Raw genomic sequence first — 21,180 nt, 5'->3', positions numbered from 1 at the left:
TCAAGGAAGAAAGAGTCTGAAAGGCCTTCTGTTTTCAAATGAAGGATTGTCGATGCCCAGGAATACATCTTTGAAGACGAGACTACAAGAACCAGATGAAAGGAGGTGAGGATACTTTGAGAGTACAGCTAGCACAATTATGCGTTAAAAAGGTCAACTCTCTGGCATCCCTAAACCCGAAAAGCAAGTATTCCATTTCTCTATATTCCGTGCAAGGCCAATCCACTCTTGACCATTTTTACCAAATTCCATGTTCGTCTTGGTCTTCCCACGGGTCTACTACCACTAAGTTTCTTAACAAGTATCATGCAAACATTACTATCTATTACTAAACTAACTAGAATAAAACTTGATTCAGTTACCAAGATGTTATTGTCTTTTGAGAGGATATTGTGCTTCGAATTTCTTTCCACACTCGCCTAATCTCTGCGATGAGGATGAATCACGATTAGACAGACTCGGATTGGTAGGAGGGGGAGGAGGGCAACAAGTGTCTCAAGGACATGATCAGTATTTTTACGTTTTTGGAAAAGTCCAGAAAATCAGCTTAGGAGAGAGGATCGTGGTAAGTCACGAAATTCTGCAAGAAATGTTCAAAAACCTGGAAAAAAATATGGAAATCAATTTTTTTTGCTTCATTGGAGTGAAAACGCACTTCAGTTTTCCCTACCAGCTAGTTTCTTTTCTTAACATGACGAGGGGCCTGTAGAAAATTCTGGACACCGACTGTACCTAACTGGGCATAGATAAAGTAGAAGAGTAATGAAACTATAGAACAAATTAAGAACTCACATTTTCCTCTGATTATCTAAAATTGATAGGACAGTTTGACAACAGTTCAACATTAGCTAGTCGACAGGAGAAGTTGACATTTCATTCTGTTGAGCGAATTGCAACCCGATACTCTCCCGTTTGGCCAGTTGCAGCCAAACGCTTGATGAAAGTTTGTGAGAAAGTATCCAAACACAGGTGTGGCTACAAATTTACTGTTTGTCGAACGTGACCCATCAGTACGAAGAGAAAACAGTCTTCGAAATTAGCATGTTGCAAAATTCGACGACTAAATTTGAATTTGGCGCCTATCCTAACCATTAGGTTGCCGATGACTAAACAGCTCTTGTGCTTACAACCACGATGAAGAATGTGCACATTTTCTTGCACCTATTTGATGTAGGAACGTGGAATCTTTATTGATTTCATCCAATTGAAAGTTTCATTTACATTTCATTGCCGTGTACAGTCACGGACACTGCCGGCTTGTAATGAACACATTGATTTTCAATGGAATCGTTACAAGCCGGCAGTGTCCGTGACTGTACAAGGAGTAAGATTGGGACGGTTTAACGTCCATAAACACGCTAGCCACTAAGGCAGGATGGTCAGGCAATTTTGATTAAAATTAAAATAACTAAATATATATTTACTAGGGCTGAGCTGATACCGCTTTGAACCGACACTGATAATCTCACGTATCCCCACCGATACCGATGGATGAAAATTGTAATACAGTAAAACCTCGTTAATCCGGACTAATGAGGGGATAAGTTGACCGGTTCAACAAAAGTTCGGATTAACTGAAATAACCTAAAGGAATAGTAGAAAGTGCATTAAAACTTCGTTTATAGCAACAGAACACGTTTATTATGGTGTATTTAAAGGGCATAGGCCTCAATACACTATACAGTACAGTAGAAAGTCTGCGGGAAACAGAATTTCATCAGTGGTTGACTGCTTTGTCTTTGGGAAGTTCTCTTGTTGACTTCTAGCCACATTTAAAACCTGGCATTCTGCTTTTTTTCCCTTTTGCCTCTCCGGATTAAGCGAAGTCCGGCTTAACGAGGTTTTACTGTAATTTAAAGTTATTCAAAATATAGATTATATTAGTGCGTAAGTGTTCCACTCCAATTGTATGCATCAATTCACCAAGATTTTTTTGCCTTAAAATATTCAAGAATTACATCAGAATATTAAATTACATGTTATCACAAAATTCAATTTTTCACACAAACTGGTGCAAAATGAAAGGAAACTGAATTTTGCATAATTTCCAGGACTTTGCGAAAGTGTCGGCTGGTATCGGTAAATTCGAACAGATACTTCCCGATACATTGGTATTGGCTCAGACCTAATAGTATTTACATATCTGACACTTTTCTTTAGTACATATAAATCCGTTTCCTGGTAAAAAGTTATTATTTTATGCAAGAAATGAGGTAGCAAATGTAATTCCCAGAATTAAAACCAATATTATTATAGATTTAGCTGTATAAATATAGAAATATATACCTGAGCTTCCACCGACTAAATGCACGGGGCCAGACCCCGCAATGTCCACAGCCCCCATGTTGTAGAGGAAGCCATGCTCTCCCCACACCCATCCCGCCGGGACGCAGTACACTATGGTGTTTACCAGCGAGAATAGGCAGTAGGCCTTGAAATTGCACCTGTAAGGAAATACAACGAAATCAAGCTAAGAACCCTTCAACCTCAAAATCTGCAGAGCTCTTTTTTACTTATAGTGTTACGTACTGGACCGGGTCGTTGCAGATATTGATATTGGCGAGGTAAAAGGGCGTGCCGAAAGAAAGGAGTGTACAGTGAGAGAGTAAATTTGGAATGGGAAGAGAAGAGAGAGGGGAGAGAAGAGTCAGAAACAGGAGAAAAAGAGAGGGAAGTTATGAGTAAAACCGGCATCAGACGAAATCATTTCCTTTAACATTTTTGCTAGCATAAATGCTATGTAAATGCTTCCAAAAATCTTATAGCAGAAAGTACTTTACACGGAAGCATTTCATGGAATATTTCGCTTAGTTATTTCAATTACAATGTACAATACATACAGCAATGCTGTGTGCACTGTGTTTACAATTGAAAAAGCTAACATATTCTTCCATACGTGTACAGTAAACGTTGTAAAGTATGTATTTAAGCAGCGCAATTCTTCTCTACCTAAAGCCATTTAACATGAAACGATATTCCTCTCGGTTGAATAGTTATTGTCGAATTATAACACCATTAAGCCTTGTTTCCATGATATGAAAAACTCAATATGCTGACCAAGGCAGAAAATTTATTTTATTTTAAAACAATAACTAAACGTAACGTTTCAACCTTCTAGCAAGGTCTTCTTCAGACTCTGTACCCAGTACAAATGAAACAAGGTACAAAACAGGAAGATTTATATACACAGAAATCACTCCCCTCCAGACACAAGATTATTAGAAAGTTGTTTCTGGAAGATTCCAGCAGGTGGCCTTCCCTTGTCAACTGTACTTTCACCTGACAGGCGATTTGGATAAACATTTTCTTTCATCTGGAATGTGGTTGGACTCTTTATCTCACGTTCTTCTTTCTTTCTTCATTCTTTTTCCTTCTTCTCGCCTCTTTCGCTCTTGTCCTTTCCACTCTTTCTAACACCTTCTTCTATTCTTTGTTTATCTTCAGTCCCCCATTCCAGTTCATTGTGTCTTCTTCACCTTTCTTCTCTATTTCCGTGGCCTCCTTCCATTATCTCACTAGTACTCTCTTCTCCCTTCCTATCTGCTTAGCCTCATCCCACTCTATGTCATGTCCTGTTTCTCTCGTGTGTTTAAATATCGCAGGTTGAAACAACATAGGGATGATGTACGACTTAAGAGAGAGAGAGAGAAATGCGATATTTAAACACACGAGAGAAACAGGACATGACATAGAGTGGGATGAGGCTAAGCAGATAGGAAAGTAGAAGAGAGTACTAGTGAGAAAATGGAAGGAGGACAAGGAAATAGAGAAGAAAGGCGAAGAAGACACAATGAACTGGAATGGGGTACTGAAGATAAACAAAGAATGAAAGAAGGTGTTAGAAAGAGTGGAAAGGGCAAGAACGAAAGAGGAGAGAAGAAGGGAGAGGAATGAAGAAAGAAAGAAGAACGTGAGATAAAGAGTCCAACCACTTTCCAGATGAAAGGAAATGTTTATCTAAATCGCCTGTCAGGTGAAAGTACAGTTGACAAGGGAAGACCACCTGCTGGGATGTTCTAGAGAGAAAACAACTTTTTAATAATCTTGTGTCTGGAGGGGAGTAATTTCTGTGTATATATATTTTCCTGTTTTGTACCTTGTTTCATTTGTACTGGGTACAGAGTCTGAAAAAATCTTGCTAGAAGGTTGAAACGTTACTTGTAGTTTATGTTTTAAAATAAAATAAATTTTGTGCCTTGGTCAGCATATTGAGTTCTTCATAGTTATCGTCGTTTAAAAGTGTGACGTGATACGTTGTTTACATCTCACGCGACCGCAATTACAACTGCACTCGTGCCCTAGAGGTCGCTTATGATTGGTTATGCTACGGAAATAGGACGGGTTCTATCCTTGAGAAATGCGATGAAATATGCCACGGCATCTGAAATGCCATCACATTTCTCACCATACACGGTAGCTTTTTGGCCATGGCGTAAATGTTAAGAAAAATATTAAGGAAAATGCTTTCGTCTAAAGCGGCCCTAAGAGATTTGAGAACTCGCAGGGAAAGGGGAAGAGGAAGAGCAAAGGAAGCAGGAAGATAGTGTTTGGAGAAGACTCATAAAGGTGGCATGGGAGAACGGAATATCAGGGGGGGGGGATAGAGAGAGGAAAAGTAGAGAGAGAAGAAAGCGAGAGTGTAAGAGATTAAAAGGAAAGGATCTATAGTACCACCACAAACAAAAGAACCTTCAGCCAAAAGCCTTCGCGCATCTTCCCCTCCATCCGCTCAACTCGGACCATAAGGAAGCATGCTCCAGTCTACCTCTACCTTCCACGCGCCAGTACGGTGCACGAAACACGCGGTTCTGCGCAGGTCCTTTTGCCTGTGATCCCACTATAATAGAGTGTGATGAGAGGAGGGTCAGAGAGAGAGAGGATGGGAAGAAGAAAACAGAACGAGAGGTGAAAAGACTCTGAGAGAGAGAGATAGCAGGACGAGAAAGAAATGAAAGGGATTTAGTAGGGAGGGAGAGGGGGGAAGTCGAGAGAAGAGTCACAGATAGGAGGGAAGGTCGTAGAGAAATATACAGGGTGTTTCAAAATTCCATCCGGCATTTCGGAAGTCGATTGCTCAGAGCCTAACTTGCCCACGGAGATGAGAACATGCCAGTGAAGAGAGTAAATATCCAAGTTTGTAACATGCCTTACAAATGTTCAATTCTGCAATCTTGCTCGTATGCGGTCCACAGTCTGAGGCGATGGTCCCGCCCTACCTGCTAGTTTCACGTCTGTTGAATCACCAAGGGAGGACACATGGAACATTTGTAAGGTGGGTTACAAACTTGGATATTTACTCTCTTCACTGGCATGTTCTCATCCGCATGGGTAAGTTACGCTCTGAGCAACCGACTTCCGAAATGCCGGAGGGAATGACACATTTCTTCATTTTTACAGAAGAAACTACTTACGGAAATGAGTTTCTCTAAGGTTTCCAACGTTCGTCGAGGTATTATCTTTAATCGTGGAATCTATTTGACCGGGAAATCATGTATTTTTCAAGAGAAGTATCTCACCGACGCACAAGTGCCATTGCTTTCGCTATGTGAACCGGATGCTGCATACGTTTGATGACGTAACCCCCTGTCAGTGTTTCCAACCCCCTTCTTTTAACTATGCTTGCCTAACCTAACCAAACCTAACCTAACCTTATCGGAAAATGGTTCGTGGGGCTATCCGTCAGCTACCTGTGCATAATATACAATTTGCAAACGTGACGAACACGATAGTAGGTATTTTTCGGTGAAGAAGGTTGGAAACACTGCATACCTACAACGCTAGTCATCCTCTGCCCGCCATATTCTGTGTTACGGAAGCGAAAAAAGGAATAACAAAAACTACTCCCTATGTGAAAAATTGTGTTTGTTTTCGTGTAAAAAGCATAATGGCATCTTGAACTATGTTCCGCAATACACAATTGGTAAGTACGAACCATGAAAAACACAAAATATCCGATTTTAATGTGTCTCCGATATAACGAACTGTTACCTTTTTTATATATACAGTGGAGAAGTGAGATAAGAGTTGAAGAGAGGGGAAGGGATAACATAAAAAGTGGAGAAGAGAGATGAAATGAATCAAGAAAGAGAGGGGGGTAGGAAGGGAGACTAAGACTGGACGCAAGGCAGTGAGAGAAGAATCAGAGATAACCGAGAGAGAATACCTTTCCGCCATGGCTCCGGAGACAATAGTTGTGGCAGTCGTGGCGAATGACAACTGGAAGAGAAAAGCGGCGAACACCGGTCCCATGAGAGGATCGGAATTGTCAGCGTCCAAGGCGAAATCCCCCAGCGCCACGAAGGGGTTGTTCAAGGGGCTGCGGCCGAAACTCATGGCAAAACCGAACAGCCAGTATGTGAAGCCTCCGAGGACAATATCCACCACGTTCTTCATCATTATGTTCACCTCGTTCTTCAGGGACACGCAGCCGGACTCCAGAAGGCCAAAACCTATGGAAGAGAGAAGTTGGTACAGGAGATTAGGAGGACTGAAATCTTGAGTGAACTACTACACGGATAAGCTATATATGGTTATATGGTTACGAATATGATAAGACTCCTAATATTGTCCAAATTATGTTTGCTCCCATGAAGAGATTTATATGCTTTTTATACAGAAATACGGGGGTTACAGCAAAAGTCACGATAATGCGGGTCAGGCAAGAAATTTTATGCAGTGGAGACCCCGTCACATGAAATGTATTGTGACGCTACTATATTCCTTTTCCGGAATGTCTGGAGTAGCGACGCGCAGAGGCGAAAGCTTGTGGGGGGGGGGGGGGGCAGACTATGCGGCGCTCTCCTGAATGCATAATTCCCACAGAACTACTGGACCGCGAATGACCAGTCGAGCCTCCCCCTCCCGCGCGACCCCACTCCTCCGCGCGTTCATTGGACGAGGCGCACACCGCAACGTGCGCGCAGGACGCGTTCACGTTCTCTTACTCCAAACATTCCAGAAAAGGAATATAGATGGCAGTGGCTGCCAAGATTGAAGTGGGAAGTCATTGCCTGTTTAACAGTCGTGCAGGATGTTAAACAGCGTTTTTATGTGAAAATAGCAGTTCTCCGTGGAAGGAATGCGAGCGAATGTCACACAGAGCTTGTGGAAGCTTTAGGAAATGATGCTCTACCACAGTGGTTTCCAACTTCAAAAGGTCCGAGGGCCAAAATTATATCCAGCAGTTGATTGGCGGGCCGCATTTTTTTTTTTGGGGGGGGGATTAAAAATAACAAAGATTGTAAGTACTGAACAGAAAATTGAGGCCGATCTGCTTCTTTCATTAAAGTTGGAATGTCCACTTCAATTTCTGTATTTGAAAGTCTCAGAAGGTGAAGCAGTGAAGAATCTGCCAGTCGGCTTCTGCATTATTTGACCAAAACTACGAAGGTTTGGAAAGCGTTCCTTTGAAAGGTTTTCGAAAAACTCGGGCCCCTTTTCTTGCCTAGTTTGAAGGAAATCGCCTTGCAAATCTCACAATTCAAGTAGGAGAGAAAAGCTTCTTGTTCTTCGATATTAACGCCAAGACGATTGCTAAATAGCTGGATGCTGCTTTTAAGTTCTTCAAAATCTTTAAATCTGGAGTCAAACTCGTCCATTATTTCTTTAATATTTGCACGGAATTCAGAAAAGTCCAGTGTTTCTTCATCTTCTGCTAGCCGCCAACAGCTTGGAAAATGGATCAGGTTATTCCTCTCCAAAGTAACGTTGAAAATCATCAGTTTATTACGATTCCTGCAATTCCGCATAGCGAAGAGGTGGGAAGCGGGCAAGTTCATTCCGCATAGCGAAGGGGTTGAATGCATGGTGTGAAGAGAACGTTACGTCACTTTAGATTCTTCTGATGATCATTATTGACTGCAAAATCAATTCTACCTGTGATATTGTCTTTCATTTAACAGCAAACAGGCTTCGCGGGCCGCAAAAAAAAGGCATCGCGGGCCGCATGCGGCCCGCGGGCCGCCAGTTGGAAACCCCTGCTCTACCATACCGAACTGTTGCGAGGTGGGCAGGAGTATTCGGGCGTGGAAGGGAAACAACTACCCACATGCGACGTTCAGGACGACCTGTGACTGCGCGTATTTTGTATTTTTCTCTATCCTGATACAGATCTATGTTGTTCAAAAATCATACAAGAAACGTTAGCATATATCGTGATCTTCCAAATGTATATTTTACAATTTCTTGCCTGGCTCACATTATCGTGGAAAAAAAATGGTTGCCATGACTTTTTCTGTCACCCTCATATGTTATAGATTGCAGTGTGCCTAAGATAGCTTTCAGATCGAAGAGACAAGCGACGCGGAGATTTCAACCGAAGCGACACGAACACACGCCTGAATAGGCATACGCCTCCAGCCTACAAAACAAACATTCATTGCGCATGTGCGAGCAAGAGACCGTGGCAAAGTTTGTTTTAAGTGCCCTTTATGCACCGATAGGCTAATTGGGAGTGGACTTGTAGTTAGTTTAAAGTGTGCCTCCAACGGGTATCGAACCAGGTTCACCTTGATTACAAGACAGCTTAAATTTAGTGCGAAATAAATTTTACCAAAATTCTGGCAATGGGTAAAAATGTGCTTAGATCCTTAAATAAGCACACTTTTAAAGCTTTAGCTATATCCTTGCAAATGCGTAACGGTTATTGCCTTTTATTAGGTAGTTTCAAAAAATTCCTAGTCTTTTGTTTTTTTAAAAAAACGTGCGTACTGGGTGTGCTCACAAAAGATGGAAAAATTCATAACTTAGGAACTATTTGAGCTACACCCCTCAAGTTTTCCCTTTGTGTGCTTTTGTTTTATGAGTTAAAATCAAACGTGCGTTTAAAAGTTCAGGACGCACATAAAAGAAGTCTCAAGTATACTGGTGCCCCTGCACATTTTGGAATCTGAGGTTTTTCTATTGGATTGAGCATCTGTCCTGGTATCTATTTGTGGTTGAGGCCCATGTTCTGTCTTTCGGAGCCCTCTCAATTCCGAATAGCGTAAATGGGTAGGTATAAAATGTACTTGAAATATAAATATTTGAAACTACCTGTGTGATATTACAGGCAGTGATCCACAGACAGCTTCTGGTTATTTATAGCTAGTACCGTTAACCTTGAGTCAAATATAACTTTAACTTCAGCTTCTGCGTAAATGATACTTGGGAGAGAAAGACTTAAAATCTTGCTTCCCTGCAAACTGGAAGATAACCACAAGTCAAGGAATTGAAGAGCAGGAACCAGTGGCGGATTCAGAAGTTAAACTTTTGAGGGACGAATTTTTTTTTCAAAAATACAGGTTCAGGGCTCAAATAGATGTTTATTAAATGTTGTTTGTCTTTATTATCATAATTCCTCCCATTGTCACAGTAAACTCAACAATCAATACGAGGAGTAGATCCGCACCTGGTAGGAACCACACATATTGACACTCGCACACAACTCAAAGTGCGTCAAAACAAAAACAAGTGGCATAGTTAAATATGTGCAATTATGGTTTCTTCAAATTGGCTTTCATCTGTACATTTTGATGCATTATTATTCGAACTCGGAAGTTTACCTAAGGATTCTTCAAGAAACATTTCATAAAATATTTCAATGTAAACTTGAATTTTCATGCAGGACGAGAGCCTTGTACTTGTGCAAGTACCAAAATAATTTGACACAAATCAATGTTTGGTGGTTTAAAGTACTAGAGCTAAGGGAAATATGATACTTAGTGGAATTGTGCTTTTATTTACAGATGCCTGTAATGTTAAAACTTCCATTCCTTGCCAGAATTTTGGGAGAAGCAAGCACGATTAATATACACGAAACCACAATGAAGAAGCGAAAAGCGGTTAAGAAATATAAAAATTAATTAAAAAAAAATTACAATTAAAAGTGCAGAAATACTGAAAAATGCTAACTGAAGGGAAGGGAATAACTGCTATTATTTCCAGAAATATAGGAAGACATGGAAAGAGAGAGAGAACAGGATAATTATAGAGAAAAGAGAGAGAAAGAAAGAATGAGAGAAAATGCAAAAATGCTGAAAATGACTATCTGAAGAGAATAACAGAGAGAACAAGAGAATTAGACAGAAAGAGTGAAGCAAAGATAGAAAATGAGTGAAAGAGAATGAGAAAACAGAGAGAGAGGGGGAGAAAGTCGGGGAAGTAAGGAAAAAGGGAAAATCACAGGGAGAGAATGAAATGGAGAGAACAGGACAATTCTAGAGAAAGAGAGAATGAGAGAAAGAAAGAAAAATGAGAAAAAAAGAGAACAGGAGAATTATAGAGTAAAGAGAGAGAGAAGAAAAGATGGAAATAAAAAGAGTAAAAGTAAGAAAAACAAGAGAAAGAATTAAAGAAGAAAGAGAGCAGAAGAATTCTAGAGGAAATGGGAGAGAAAGAATGAAAGACAAGAAGAGAGAGAGAATGAAGATAAGAAACTTCCGAACGCTTGTACTGCATCAAATCACTTTAAGAGCTGAGTTTTACGCGCTTTAATATTGTACTGGAGCCAAAAAATATGCATTTTCCTGTTAATTGACATTATTTGAATTCTGCGTTCCCTGTTCTTTGCTATTTTCCCACGCATTATTGTGCTCACCTGTCTGCATAGTGAAGATGATGAAGGATGACGTCATGACCCAGTTGGTGTCTTCCTTGTTTAGGGCGAAAATCCCTGGAATGGGCTTGGTGGTCGCGTTGGTGCTAATATTCTGCATCCTTGCTCTGAAAAAAAGACACAGTGAAAGTAAAGCTTGAACTTTTTGGTGCTGCACTCAGAAGATAATTATGATGGCATTTTTAAATAGTGTTCTGCATCTTGTATATCGCATTCCATATAGTTTCTGAAGTAGGAGAGATCAGAGCAAAATGGTTCCCAGGGCTAAAACTACCATGCCTAACTTCTGCTCCGTTAGTGGTGCCATCTTGTGGTAAAGATATGAATCACCTCGTTCTGCATCTTTCCTTAAAACTTTACAGCATAAAACATTATTTCAATACCTCTTGTTGTAAGGTAAGGGATAGTTTGGAAATTTGCTTGTGTATTGCATTTTGTGTGTGAGGAGTTGGGAATGCAAAAGGCGGTCTCAACAACATCTTTTGAGAAACATGAGCACACACATGCGTGCGCACGCCCCCTGATTGGAAGGGGGACGTTGTAAAATCCTCAGTCAGCGAAAGTAAAACTACATTCCATCACGCTGTTTTACAAATGTATTGATGCGTATAAAACAGGAGCGTGTCTATGGCGGGCCCAATCACCCGAAAACCCCATTTCTGTGCAAATTTAGTGCAATTCTAGGCGTAATATCACACCTCTGATGCGGAAGTGGAACTCATATTAATTTCATGTAAAGGAAGCCGAGTCTAAAAAAAAATTCAAAGCCCTTCATAGTTTCCCTACGTAGCCTGCACTTGCGAATTGAATGCACATAGAGTTACAAATATTGGATAGCGTATGAAGCATTGGCACGTATCTGTACAAACGTGAAAATGATGTAGGTACGTACATCAAATTAAATCATGTTACGTGATCAGCTCGCGAGAACTTATGTAACAAATATACAACTAAAAATGCATCCATTCGCACCTCAAGTCTGGGCCTTACTTATGTCAAAATATACCTCACTTGCGAGACTTCCATACACGGATCTTCTCCCAAGAGTTAAATATAAACTTCAAGATAAATGGAAACAGTGGTGTATGGAACAATTTCAATCCGCGGGCAATACATATAAATGGTTTGCAGAACATTCACAAAATAAACCTTGGTACTACTCATATCCAAGATCAGTTATTATTTTTATAATACGTCTACGTACAGGTCATGTTTGCACTAATGATCATTTAGCACGATTACATATTACAACAAAACAAGCCTGCACATGTGGAGAAGTTAATCAAGATGCCACACATCTTTTTTTACGATGTCCTAATTTCGACAGAGAACGAGATAATTATATAATGGTTTGCGTCGCCATGGAGTTCCATTCCCTACATCTCTAACTGCCCTGCTCACTGATCCCATTCCTCCCACTATATGGCATGTTTATGGATATGCAAGAATATGTAATTTGACGATCTAACAAACAGTGTGTGTGTGTGTATGTATGTATATATATACTCTATGTGATCAAAAGTATCCGGACACACCGCGAAACGTTAGTTTATCATAGAGGGCGACACAGTACTGCCATCTACCGCATGGAACACATAATCAGCGAACTCAGTAGTCTGCAGACAGTGTGCGACAGCAGTATGGGATGGTCTGAGTAACTCACAGACTTTCAACGTGGTCAGTTGGTTGGGTGTCACTTGTGTAGGAAGTCTGTGTGTGAGATTTCCACCCTCCTAAACATTCCTCTGTCCACTGTTTCCCATGTTATAGTGAAGGGATGTGTACAACCCAAAAGCGTGCAGGCCAACCTCCCATGTTGACCTCCAGAGACCATCGAGTGTTGAAGAGGGTCGTACAGCATTAACGTCAATCATCCATCGCCACCGTCACACAGGAATTCCGAACTGCATCAGGATCTACTCCAAACACCATGACTGTTTGGCGCAAGGTGCGGCAACTTGGTTTCCATGGCCGAGCATCTGCCCATAAGTCAAACATCACACAGACAAATGCCAAACGCCGCCTCGTGTGGTGCAAGGAGCGTCGAAACTGGATCATAGAACAGTGGAAAACCGCTGTGTGGATTGATGAATCATAGTACACAATGTGGCGATCCGATCGTAGGGTGTGGATGAGGCGAATGCCTAGTGAATGACATCTACCAGCCTGTATAGTGCCGACAGTGAAATTCGGAGGTGGCGGGGTTACAGTGTGGTCATGTTTCTTCTGGAGGGGACTTGGGCCCCTTGTTGCTTTACAAGGCAATATCACGGCACAAACTTACGTTGACATTTTAACAGCTTTCATGCTGCCTACCGTCAAAGACCAGTTCGGGGATGATAATTGTGTCTTTCAACACGACCGAGCACCCGTCCATACTGCAGGGTTTGTGGGGGAGTGGTTTGACGACAACAACGTCCCACTAATGGACTGGCCTGCGCAGAGTCCTGATTTGTAATCCATAGAAGATCTCTGGCATGTTTTGGAATTCCGACTTCGTGCTAGGCCACACCGATCCACATCAATACATCTTCTCGTTTTGGCGCTCTGCGAGGAATGGGCTGCCATTCCTTAGCAAACCTTCTGGCACCTTATTGAAAGTATGCCTGTGAGAGTGAACGCTGTCATCAAGGCTAAGGGTGGGCCAACACTGTATTGACTGCCAGTGTTCCCGATGGAGGGTTGGCCAAACTTGAACTTTATTTTCAGGTGGGTGTCCGGATACTTCTGATCACATAGAGTATATGTGATGTGTTGACCAGCTGTTAAGATCCTCTCCCTGAGCTCTTCTTGCGAATTTACTGGTGGCTTGTAAACTGTCTTTCATGTGGCTCCAAATGTAGAAGTCGCAAAGCGTCAAATCGGGAGATCGAGCCGGCCAGGGAATCGGACCGCCTCGGCCAATCCATTTCTTTGGGTAATTTTCATCCAGCCACTGTCGCACGCCCAGGCAGAAGTATGGATGGGCGTCATCAACAATAATTTGATCGAGCCATTTTTCCTGCCACAAATCTTAAATGGCATCACTTATGAACATTTTTTGAGGAACGGGATGGCAATGTTGTTGAAGGATGTGCCTCTAGCTACAAGACGTGACATGATTTACCAGCATGATGGCTGCCCAGCTCGATTTGACGCCTTGCGACTTTTACATTTGGGGCCACATGAAAAGCTTAGTTTACAACACACCGGTAAACTCGCAAGAAGAGCTCAGGGAGGGGATCTTAACAGCTGGTCAACACATCAAGGACACCATCACATCACGAGTTAAGAGACAAAATGTCCGTAAAAAGCTGCGTGTCTGCCTTCGTAACGGAGGTGCCCACTTTGAGCAAGACGTGCAATGTTCTTTAATTGTAATGTTCATTCATTCCATTCACATGAAAATGAATGAACTGTTATTTCTTGTACACAAATGTGAATGTTAGCAACCTTTGTACCTTGTTGGATAGCTGACGATTCAAGGAAGTAATTTAAGTAATTTGTACGCTTTGTGTCATACCATTTTTGTTATTAATACGTTGCCTAGTAAACTAAGAGTGTATTTTTTTATCACCACTTGTAAATTTAGACCCACCCGTTAGTTACATGTTATTGTTATTTGGGAAAAACTTTTTTTCAACGAACCACTTATTTGTTAGCTATCAGAAAACGCTGAAATATGTGCCATACAATGAGCAGTTTTTTCTCAATTCGTATTTTTATGTGGAAAAAGCTCATTTTTTAAAAAAAAAAACAATAGAAATTCGATTATCTCGAAAACTAGTAATTTTCGGGCGGGGTATGATATGGTCAAATTTATTGCAAATTGCCTCTACTTTAACCCCTTTCAGGGAATACATCTAATTACAAGTCACCCTGTATATATATATATATATATATATATATATATATATATACACGTATATATTCATTCTTGTGAAAAATATGTGCATAGTGAACTAAATATATTTTGCAAAAAACTCAGAAAAATTACTAAAATCGACTAACAGTTGATAGTGTCAGAAAAAAGAAGAAGAATTATGTCAAAATGACCCATACTCTGTGTTGTGTGTGTTGGTTACTGACAACTTTGGTGATGTTTCATATACAGGTTAATTTGTAGTTTTGGGCTGACGTTTTTCCTTTTGGTTTAGTAGGAGTAACACTGGGACAAACCCTATAACATTGAACTCCTAATTTAGGAAATTTTCGAGTATTGTAAAATACATTTACATTTCCTGGGGTGTGCAAGATCGATCCTATTTATACACTAATAATAATGGTAAGCCTCCAAAGCCTCATCTGCGAGAGGTGAAAGGACAACCTTAAAAGAACTTTGAAGGACTCGCACACTCAAATGCATTTTACATCGTCAAGGTTGGACCCGGCACATACAGGGAGGTTATTTCAGTCGTTTACCGCGCGCCCGTCGGCCGCTCAGCGGCACCTTCATGCAACAGGTCCCGGGAAATTGCGTTACAGGAAGTCCGTAACAGAAACCACTTGTTTTGTAATGTTTCCACTTTTCACAATTACAGTTACAATTACAATTGAAATAAGCACGTACCTTGTCGCAAGGATGCTGGAAAAGGTGTCCTCCCAAATACAAATATTTCTGGCACCTTATTTCTGACATCTAATCTTAGATTAGACATCGCTACTTTATCCTCAGTTGTCGCGAGAGCACCGGCAGCTTATCGGGGGAGTTGTCAGCCGCGAGACGGCGCTTCATACTGCAAGAATGCGACAGTGTCGGCAGTGATGCCAACCGTAAGGACTTTTAACTATATTTCGCCCGCGTAGGGACAGATTTGCCAAATGAGGGAAAACGTAGGGACTTTTTTCAATCTTGGAAAATAATATTTTACTGTGCAAAGGTGCAAAGCTTACTCGCCAGGCAGTTGCACTTTCTTCGTGCTCGGTTTGGAATGAATGGATTAATTTATCTGGATACTTTAGCGAGGAGGAGAAAAAAGAACTAACAAATCTCCATCAGAATTTTGGAACATGTTATCGGTTACCAAGAACTTTCAAGGCAAGTTCTTTTTTGAAAACATTTCCACTCTCGCGAAAATAGTGCTAACATTGCCACATTCTAACGCGGGAACGGAAATAATATTTTCAATGTTAAGTGATACAAAAACAAAAAAGACAAATAAAATAGGACCAGAATTGTTAAAGACTGCAGGAAATACAGCATCACCAACCAAAATCTATCTCTTCACAGCAGCAGCCTGTATGACTTCAAATAACATAATCAACAGTAAATGACTCAACGTTATTCATTAGGGGTGTGCGGGATCCCGAAAAGTCGGGACCGGGACCGGGAAAAAAAATTCCCGTCCCCATCATCCCGACTTCGGGAAATGACTTCCCGTCTTTTCAGGATCCCAAGCAGTCGGGAAATACCGAATGGTCACTTTAAAAAGTCGTTAATTCTCGACGTTTTCTGCATTGTAAGTTTCTGGAACTTATCAAAAATTGTAAGTTTTTATTCTAGAAATGCAAAAACAATCACTTAAAGTGAAAGTGACGTGTAGAATTCGAGATTTCCTGAGCTTCGGGAAATAGTCGGGAATTTCAAATTTTTCCCGTCCCGAATGTCGGGATTTAAAAAAATTCCCGTCCCGACCCAAAAAATTTGTTCCGCACACCCCTATTATTCATTAAGGCAAGAATTTACAATACCGGACCATTCTGTAATTTCTATGCTACGTCTTATATTCACGAAATAATTAGCCGTGATGATTTTTCTCAAATTAACATGTTGGGGTGAGGTGAAAAAATTGTTCATTAACGTGTAGAAGTTGTAAAATAAGCTTTTCAATTCTCGCAATGATTCTCCGTATACAAGTATGGTAGCCATATTTGTTGATATGAACAATTGACGTTCGCAATTAGTTACGCTGTCTACAGCGTTGCCACACTGTTGATTTCATACTTGGAGAGCATGGATCGTGCAAGAATGGCGGAAGAGAACATTAAGAAAGTTGTTAATGTTGTACAGATTTTTAGGTGGAGTGTGCAGGAGGATTGCCGTGGGGTAATTAATAAACTTATGGATTTCGGTATATTGCCCAAAGAAGTGTTTACATGTGACAGCGACAATCACGGTTTAGAAGAACATGTGGAGTGTGGACTGATTTGATTACAGGTAAGTTTGGCAACAGTGCATCGATCGTAAAATTGCAGGATACGAAAATGGCGTCTTCGATGATGAATAAGATTTTTTATCGGTTCGTAATCACAATTAGCGCAAAACCATTCACGGATAGCCCCACTGACCATTCCCGGTAAGGTTAGGTTAAGTTAGGTTAGGCAAGGCAAACATAATTAAAATTTGGGGTCGAAAAACCATGCACGGGTAGCCCCACAAACCATTGACGGATAGCACCACGAACCATTAACGGTAAGGTTAGGTTAGGTTCGTATAGGATAGGCAAACATAGTTAAAATTTGGGGTCGTAGTAATATCAGGAATGTATATTTCGTTTTTTAAGTATTGGAAACACCAAATCTTCCGGTAAATAATGAGCAATCGTGCCGATCACGGACCACTCAAATTCACTTATTTTGGAATTTCTACAGGTGATCCCCAAATTTTAACTTCAAATTCGTGATTAGGAGGCCTCAATGAGTATGCGAAATATTACAAAAATCGGGGAGGGGTCCTGTATTGTATATTCGCTCCTTCATTAATTGTGGAAGCACCGAGCAGAAAGATTTGGTAAGTAAATGTGTATATTTTATCTTCTGTTTTGCATGTTAATGAGGTGTTGTTTTTTTCTAGTTGCTTTACTTGGCGTAGGGACATTTGGTCAGTTGTAGGGAGATTTTGACTGCGTCTGTAGGGACATTGCTGGAAAATGGTTAGCAACACTGTCGGCTACCAGACGTAGTGAGTCTACGCTCATTTATGTTCACTTCTGTTTGCGTTTACCAGTACGCGTGTTGTTTATACTGTGTTATTGAGTTGGTGTGGTAGTGCTTTATTGTGTGTTAATTGTTATTCATTCATTAGTTATTCCGCTAAACAAATATAGTATTGAACAAAGAGTTTTTATGTGCGATAATTACGTGAAAACGAACTCTTGCAGAAAAGTGGTCAGGCAATTACGAGAGACAGGATCTCTTGAACCTAAGAAACTTTTAAATATCATTTTAAGCTTTCGGTTCGCTTTATGCGCCGGGATGCTGTTTTTCCTTTCTGTCAACTGAGGATAAAGTAAGCGATATATAAGTTAATCTAAGATTAGATGTCAGAAATAAGGTGCCAGAAATATTTGTATTTGGGAGGACATCTTTTCCAGCATCGTTGCGACAAAGTACGTGCTTATTTCAATTGTAATTGTAACTGTAATTGTGAAAAGTGGAAACATTACAAAACAAGTGGTTTCTGTTACGGACTTCCTGTAACGCAATTTGCCGGGACCTGTTGCATGAATTTGCCGCTGAGCGGCCGACGGGCTCGCGGTAAACGACTGAAATAACCTCCCTGTATTTGGATATGAAAGTAAGCATTCTTACCCCTCTCAGCGATAGACGTGAATCTCCTCAGAACTGCGGAGATAATCCCCGATACCTGCTTCACCAACGACTCTCGATTGAATCCCCTTTTCACTCCTTTCCTCCAACTATTTATTCTCCTCTCTTTCCACATAACAATCCCCAGTTGTTCAGGTGTCATCCTTTCTACGCGCCCGTTTCCTGGCTCTACCCCTCAGTAAATCCAACTCGGCAATAAGCATAAGCATTCCATTAATATTTCCTGACGTGGCTGATTGCTAACTTGTCTGGGAGTAATGACATCTTTTATATTACTAAATTTCCTATTTGTGATTTTCAATAAATATCCTTCCTTTCTTTTTTACACATAATTATCATCTCTTTACGTTTCATTGCAGATGTTGATTATTGTTCCATCCCTGTTCGTTTCTTTCCTTGCGACGTTGATGCCAAAATCAGTCTACAGTGTCGTCAGAAGGTAAGTGATTGCATCGTGTTTCAATGACGTAATACGATGCGTTCAGTTTAAAACATTACTTCACATTCAATATTACAGTACATTGGTGTGTGTGTGTGTATGTAGTTTGTAGTGGTAAACAGATTCCTGCATTGTTCCGTTGAGAAAATGCTTCGCGGGGAAGGCAGACGAAGGAAAGGGGATGAATTCCTGAGGCCGTGTCCGAAAGGTGCAAGACCGTACTTGAAGCGAGTATCCTCCTAGAATGGTCTTGGAGTGCGCTCTTCAAGTCATGGACTGGAAGTACACGTCTTTCGAATTGCACTTCGACTGCAGCGCCAAATACGATCAGTAGATAAAACTGAGTACTCGTTGTTTTCCTCGCGTTTTAAACACTTATTTTTCACCATATAAATCACATAACATTTTCAAATGTTCGTACACAAACATTTCCACACATTAGAAGGACTATAACAAACAACTTGCTGGCCCATAACGTATATCTACCTGTGTCGCTGACTTTCTACCTCCGTGATTATAAACAAATGAACGACGAGTGCGGAAACCATGTGACCTAGTCACCAACCATCTGCACTGTGAGTTGTGCACTTGCGCGCTTTCGAACTGTACTCGGTGACGTCACTTCCGCTAAGACCATACTTCAAGTCTGTACTTTGTATCTTTCGGACTGAAACTGCTGTGACGAGTCAGTTGCGTGAGCTGTCGTTGAGCTCGGTCGTATTGTGTCCGGATCTGTGTTGACTTAAACAACAGTGTATGCTGAGATCTACCCAGAACTCGTAGTGAAAAATGTTAGCTGGGGGCAGGAGCAGAAAAATACATGCAAATTCATTGCTAAAAATATATTTGTTTAAATATTTCTAGTTCGCTTATGGAAATTTACATTGCTTTTTCTTTTAATAACGAGTGTGGTATATGATTTTTTATTGTTTAAGTCGTTTTCTGTATCATGTGTATAATTAAATCATAACATAAAATCTGCGACGATATGGTAGCTTCGGCCATATATTAGAATGTATTGCATAGTTATCCATGCTGTTACCAGTTGACTTTTGGAATACCACTCTGCTGCAAGAATTAATAAAGTCATCAGTGGCGTCGCTAGGCCCTTTTTGGGGCTTCAGCCCCCCCAATCCCTCGATAAGCCCCCCCCCCACGTCACGTCATGTCTTTAGCTGGCAACAGTGCAAACGATCGCCGTCATTTGTTCTATTTTCACAACGGTTGCTACGCGAGGAAACGGTAGCGGTGCGTTTTGTGTTACGGAGTTTGTGATATTGTGTGTTTGTTATCAAAGCTTTATGTGACATTTTTGTTATATCCATCTGTTTTCATAAAAATTAATGCAGTAAGTCTGTTAGTTTTAATTCCTTATGCTTGTTATATATTACTGTCTTATTAATAACTTTGCTATTTTCAAACATTAAAAATATCTACAATAGTAGTAAGTCATGTATCTGGTTGCAGCCCCCCCAAAGCAGATGGCCTAGCGACGCCACTGATACCAGTTACAATAGATGTAATTAAATAGGACGAAGGACACATCCTGCTAGATGAATTCGCTGCAAACTCCATAATTCATCCGTTTTATATTAATTCTAAGATCAAAACTAACAAGTGTAATATGTCAAATTAAAGATATGGGTTTACGCTACAATTTTTGTTTGGAACATTTTCTTCTCAAATACTCAGATTATTAGTAAATTAGAAACAAACAAAAGAATTAATAGTAGAAAATACGATTTGTTTTTACTAATCTGTGATTAACTCCTTAACGATTGCTCCTATCTAGAAACCTAAGTTGAACTTAAATATAGAACACATCTTATGCTTTCATTTGAAAGAAAGAAAGTTGAATTCTGACTATTAGTTTCAGAGATCTAATTGTTTTTCAAATGTCAACATCCGCCATCTTGGATTGGCCGCCATTTCTATTAGTTACCACTTTGAAATGGCAATCATGATTTTCTGGTATCCTTACATACCCATATGACTGTGGTATAAAGAAAAATTAGTACCCACAAATTATACCGAATTCTTGGTATTATTATTTTTAAAGTTAATGACTTAGTTATCAAATGATAAAATACATTACACAATAATAACCTGAAGCGAAATTTTAATGAGGAAAATGAAGGCACTTACTTACTGATTTATTCCTGTTGACTTCCGCTGCTTCAGCGCCTACGTTTGACACTTATCGTCAAATTTATCTTTGACGTCACAGTGTTCCACATGGAGAACGCTTCAGGCATAATTTTGCAGAGGAATGATCGAGTCTGCAAACAAGATGAAATGAAAAATATCATACACATTTTTTCAACTAAATAAGTATTTGTTCTAGTGATTACTGTTGGTATTGATATAATTGTTCAAGGAAATGAGAATTTTCTAGGAATCCAGTGAAAGAACGGCAATGAATCCACGAGAGCGAGTGTACTAGGTTTAATTAGTGTTAATTAGTGAAGTATGAACAATGTAAGTTATAGAAAACCAAAATACACACAACAAAACTAAAAATTCGAGGGTCATCTAAAAGTTCTGAACATTGTAGCTCTTTCTTTAAAAAAAAAAAAAAAGAATTATTGTTTCTTACAATGGACATATGGGGGCCTTCAAG

The 21,180-nt window shown here is 40.3% G+C and overlaps 1 protein-coding gene across 1 annotated transcript in view; it reads right to left on the bottom strand.

Annotated features, from left to right (window-relative positions):
* The window catches only part of LOC146003971 (putative ammonium transporter 3), a 56,578-nt gene extending 35,744 nt beyond the window's left edge, over positions 1 to 20,834 (bottom strand). Inside the window, exons 1-4 of the mRNA XM_083142503.1 lie at positions 20,706 to 20,834; positions 10,577 to 10,701; positions 6,164 to 6,449; positions 2,287 to 2,444 (exon numbers count right to left, since the gene is read on the bottom strand). Coding sequence (XP_082998629.1) covers positions 2,287 to 2,444; positions 6,164 to 6,449; positions 10,577 to 10,694 — 562 coding nt within the window. The 5' untranslated portion in view covers positions 10,695 to 10,701; positions 20,706 to 20,834. The remainder of the gene's footprint in view (positions 1 to 2,286; positions 2,445 to 6,163; positions 6,450 to 10,576; positions 10,702 to 20,705) is intronic.
* Positions 20,835 to 21,180: the final 346 nt, after the last annotated feature.

Source organism: Lepisma saccharinum, chromosome 21, assembly GCF_977018435.1.
Source record: "Lepisma saccharinum chromosome 21, izLepSacc3.1, whole genome shotgun sequence".
In the NCBI taxonomy this organism is placed as follows: domain Eukaryota; kingdom Metazoa; phylum Arthropoda; class Insecta; order Zygentoma; family Lepismatidae; genus Lepisma; species Lepisma saccharinum.
The sequence above is the reverse complement of the archived record's forward strand: the minus strand, read 5'-3'. Positions and strand labels throughout refer to the sequence as shown.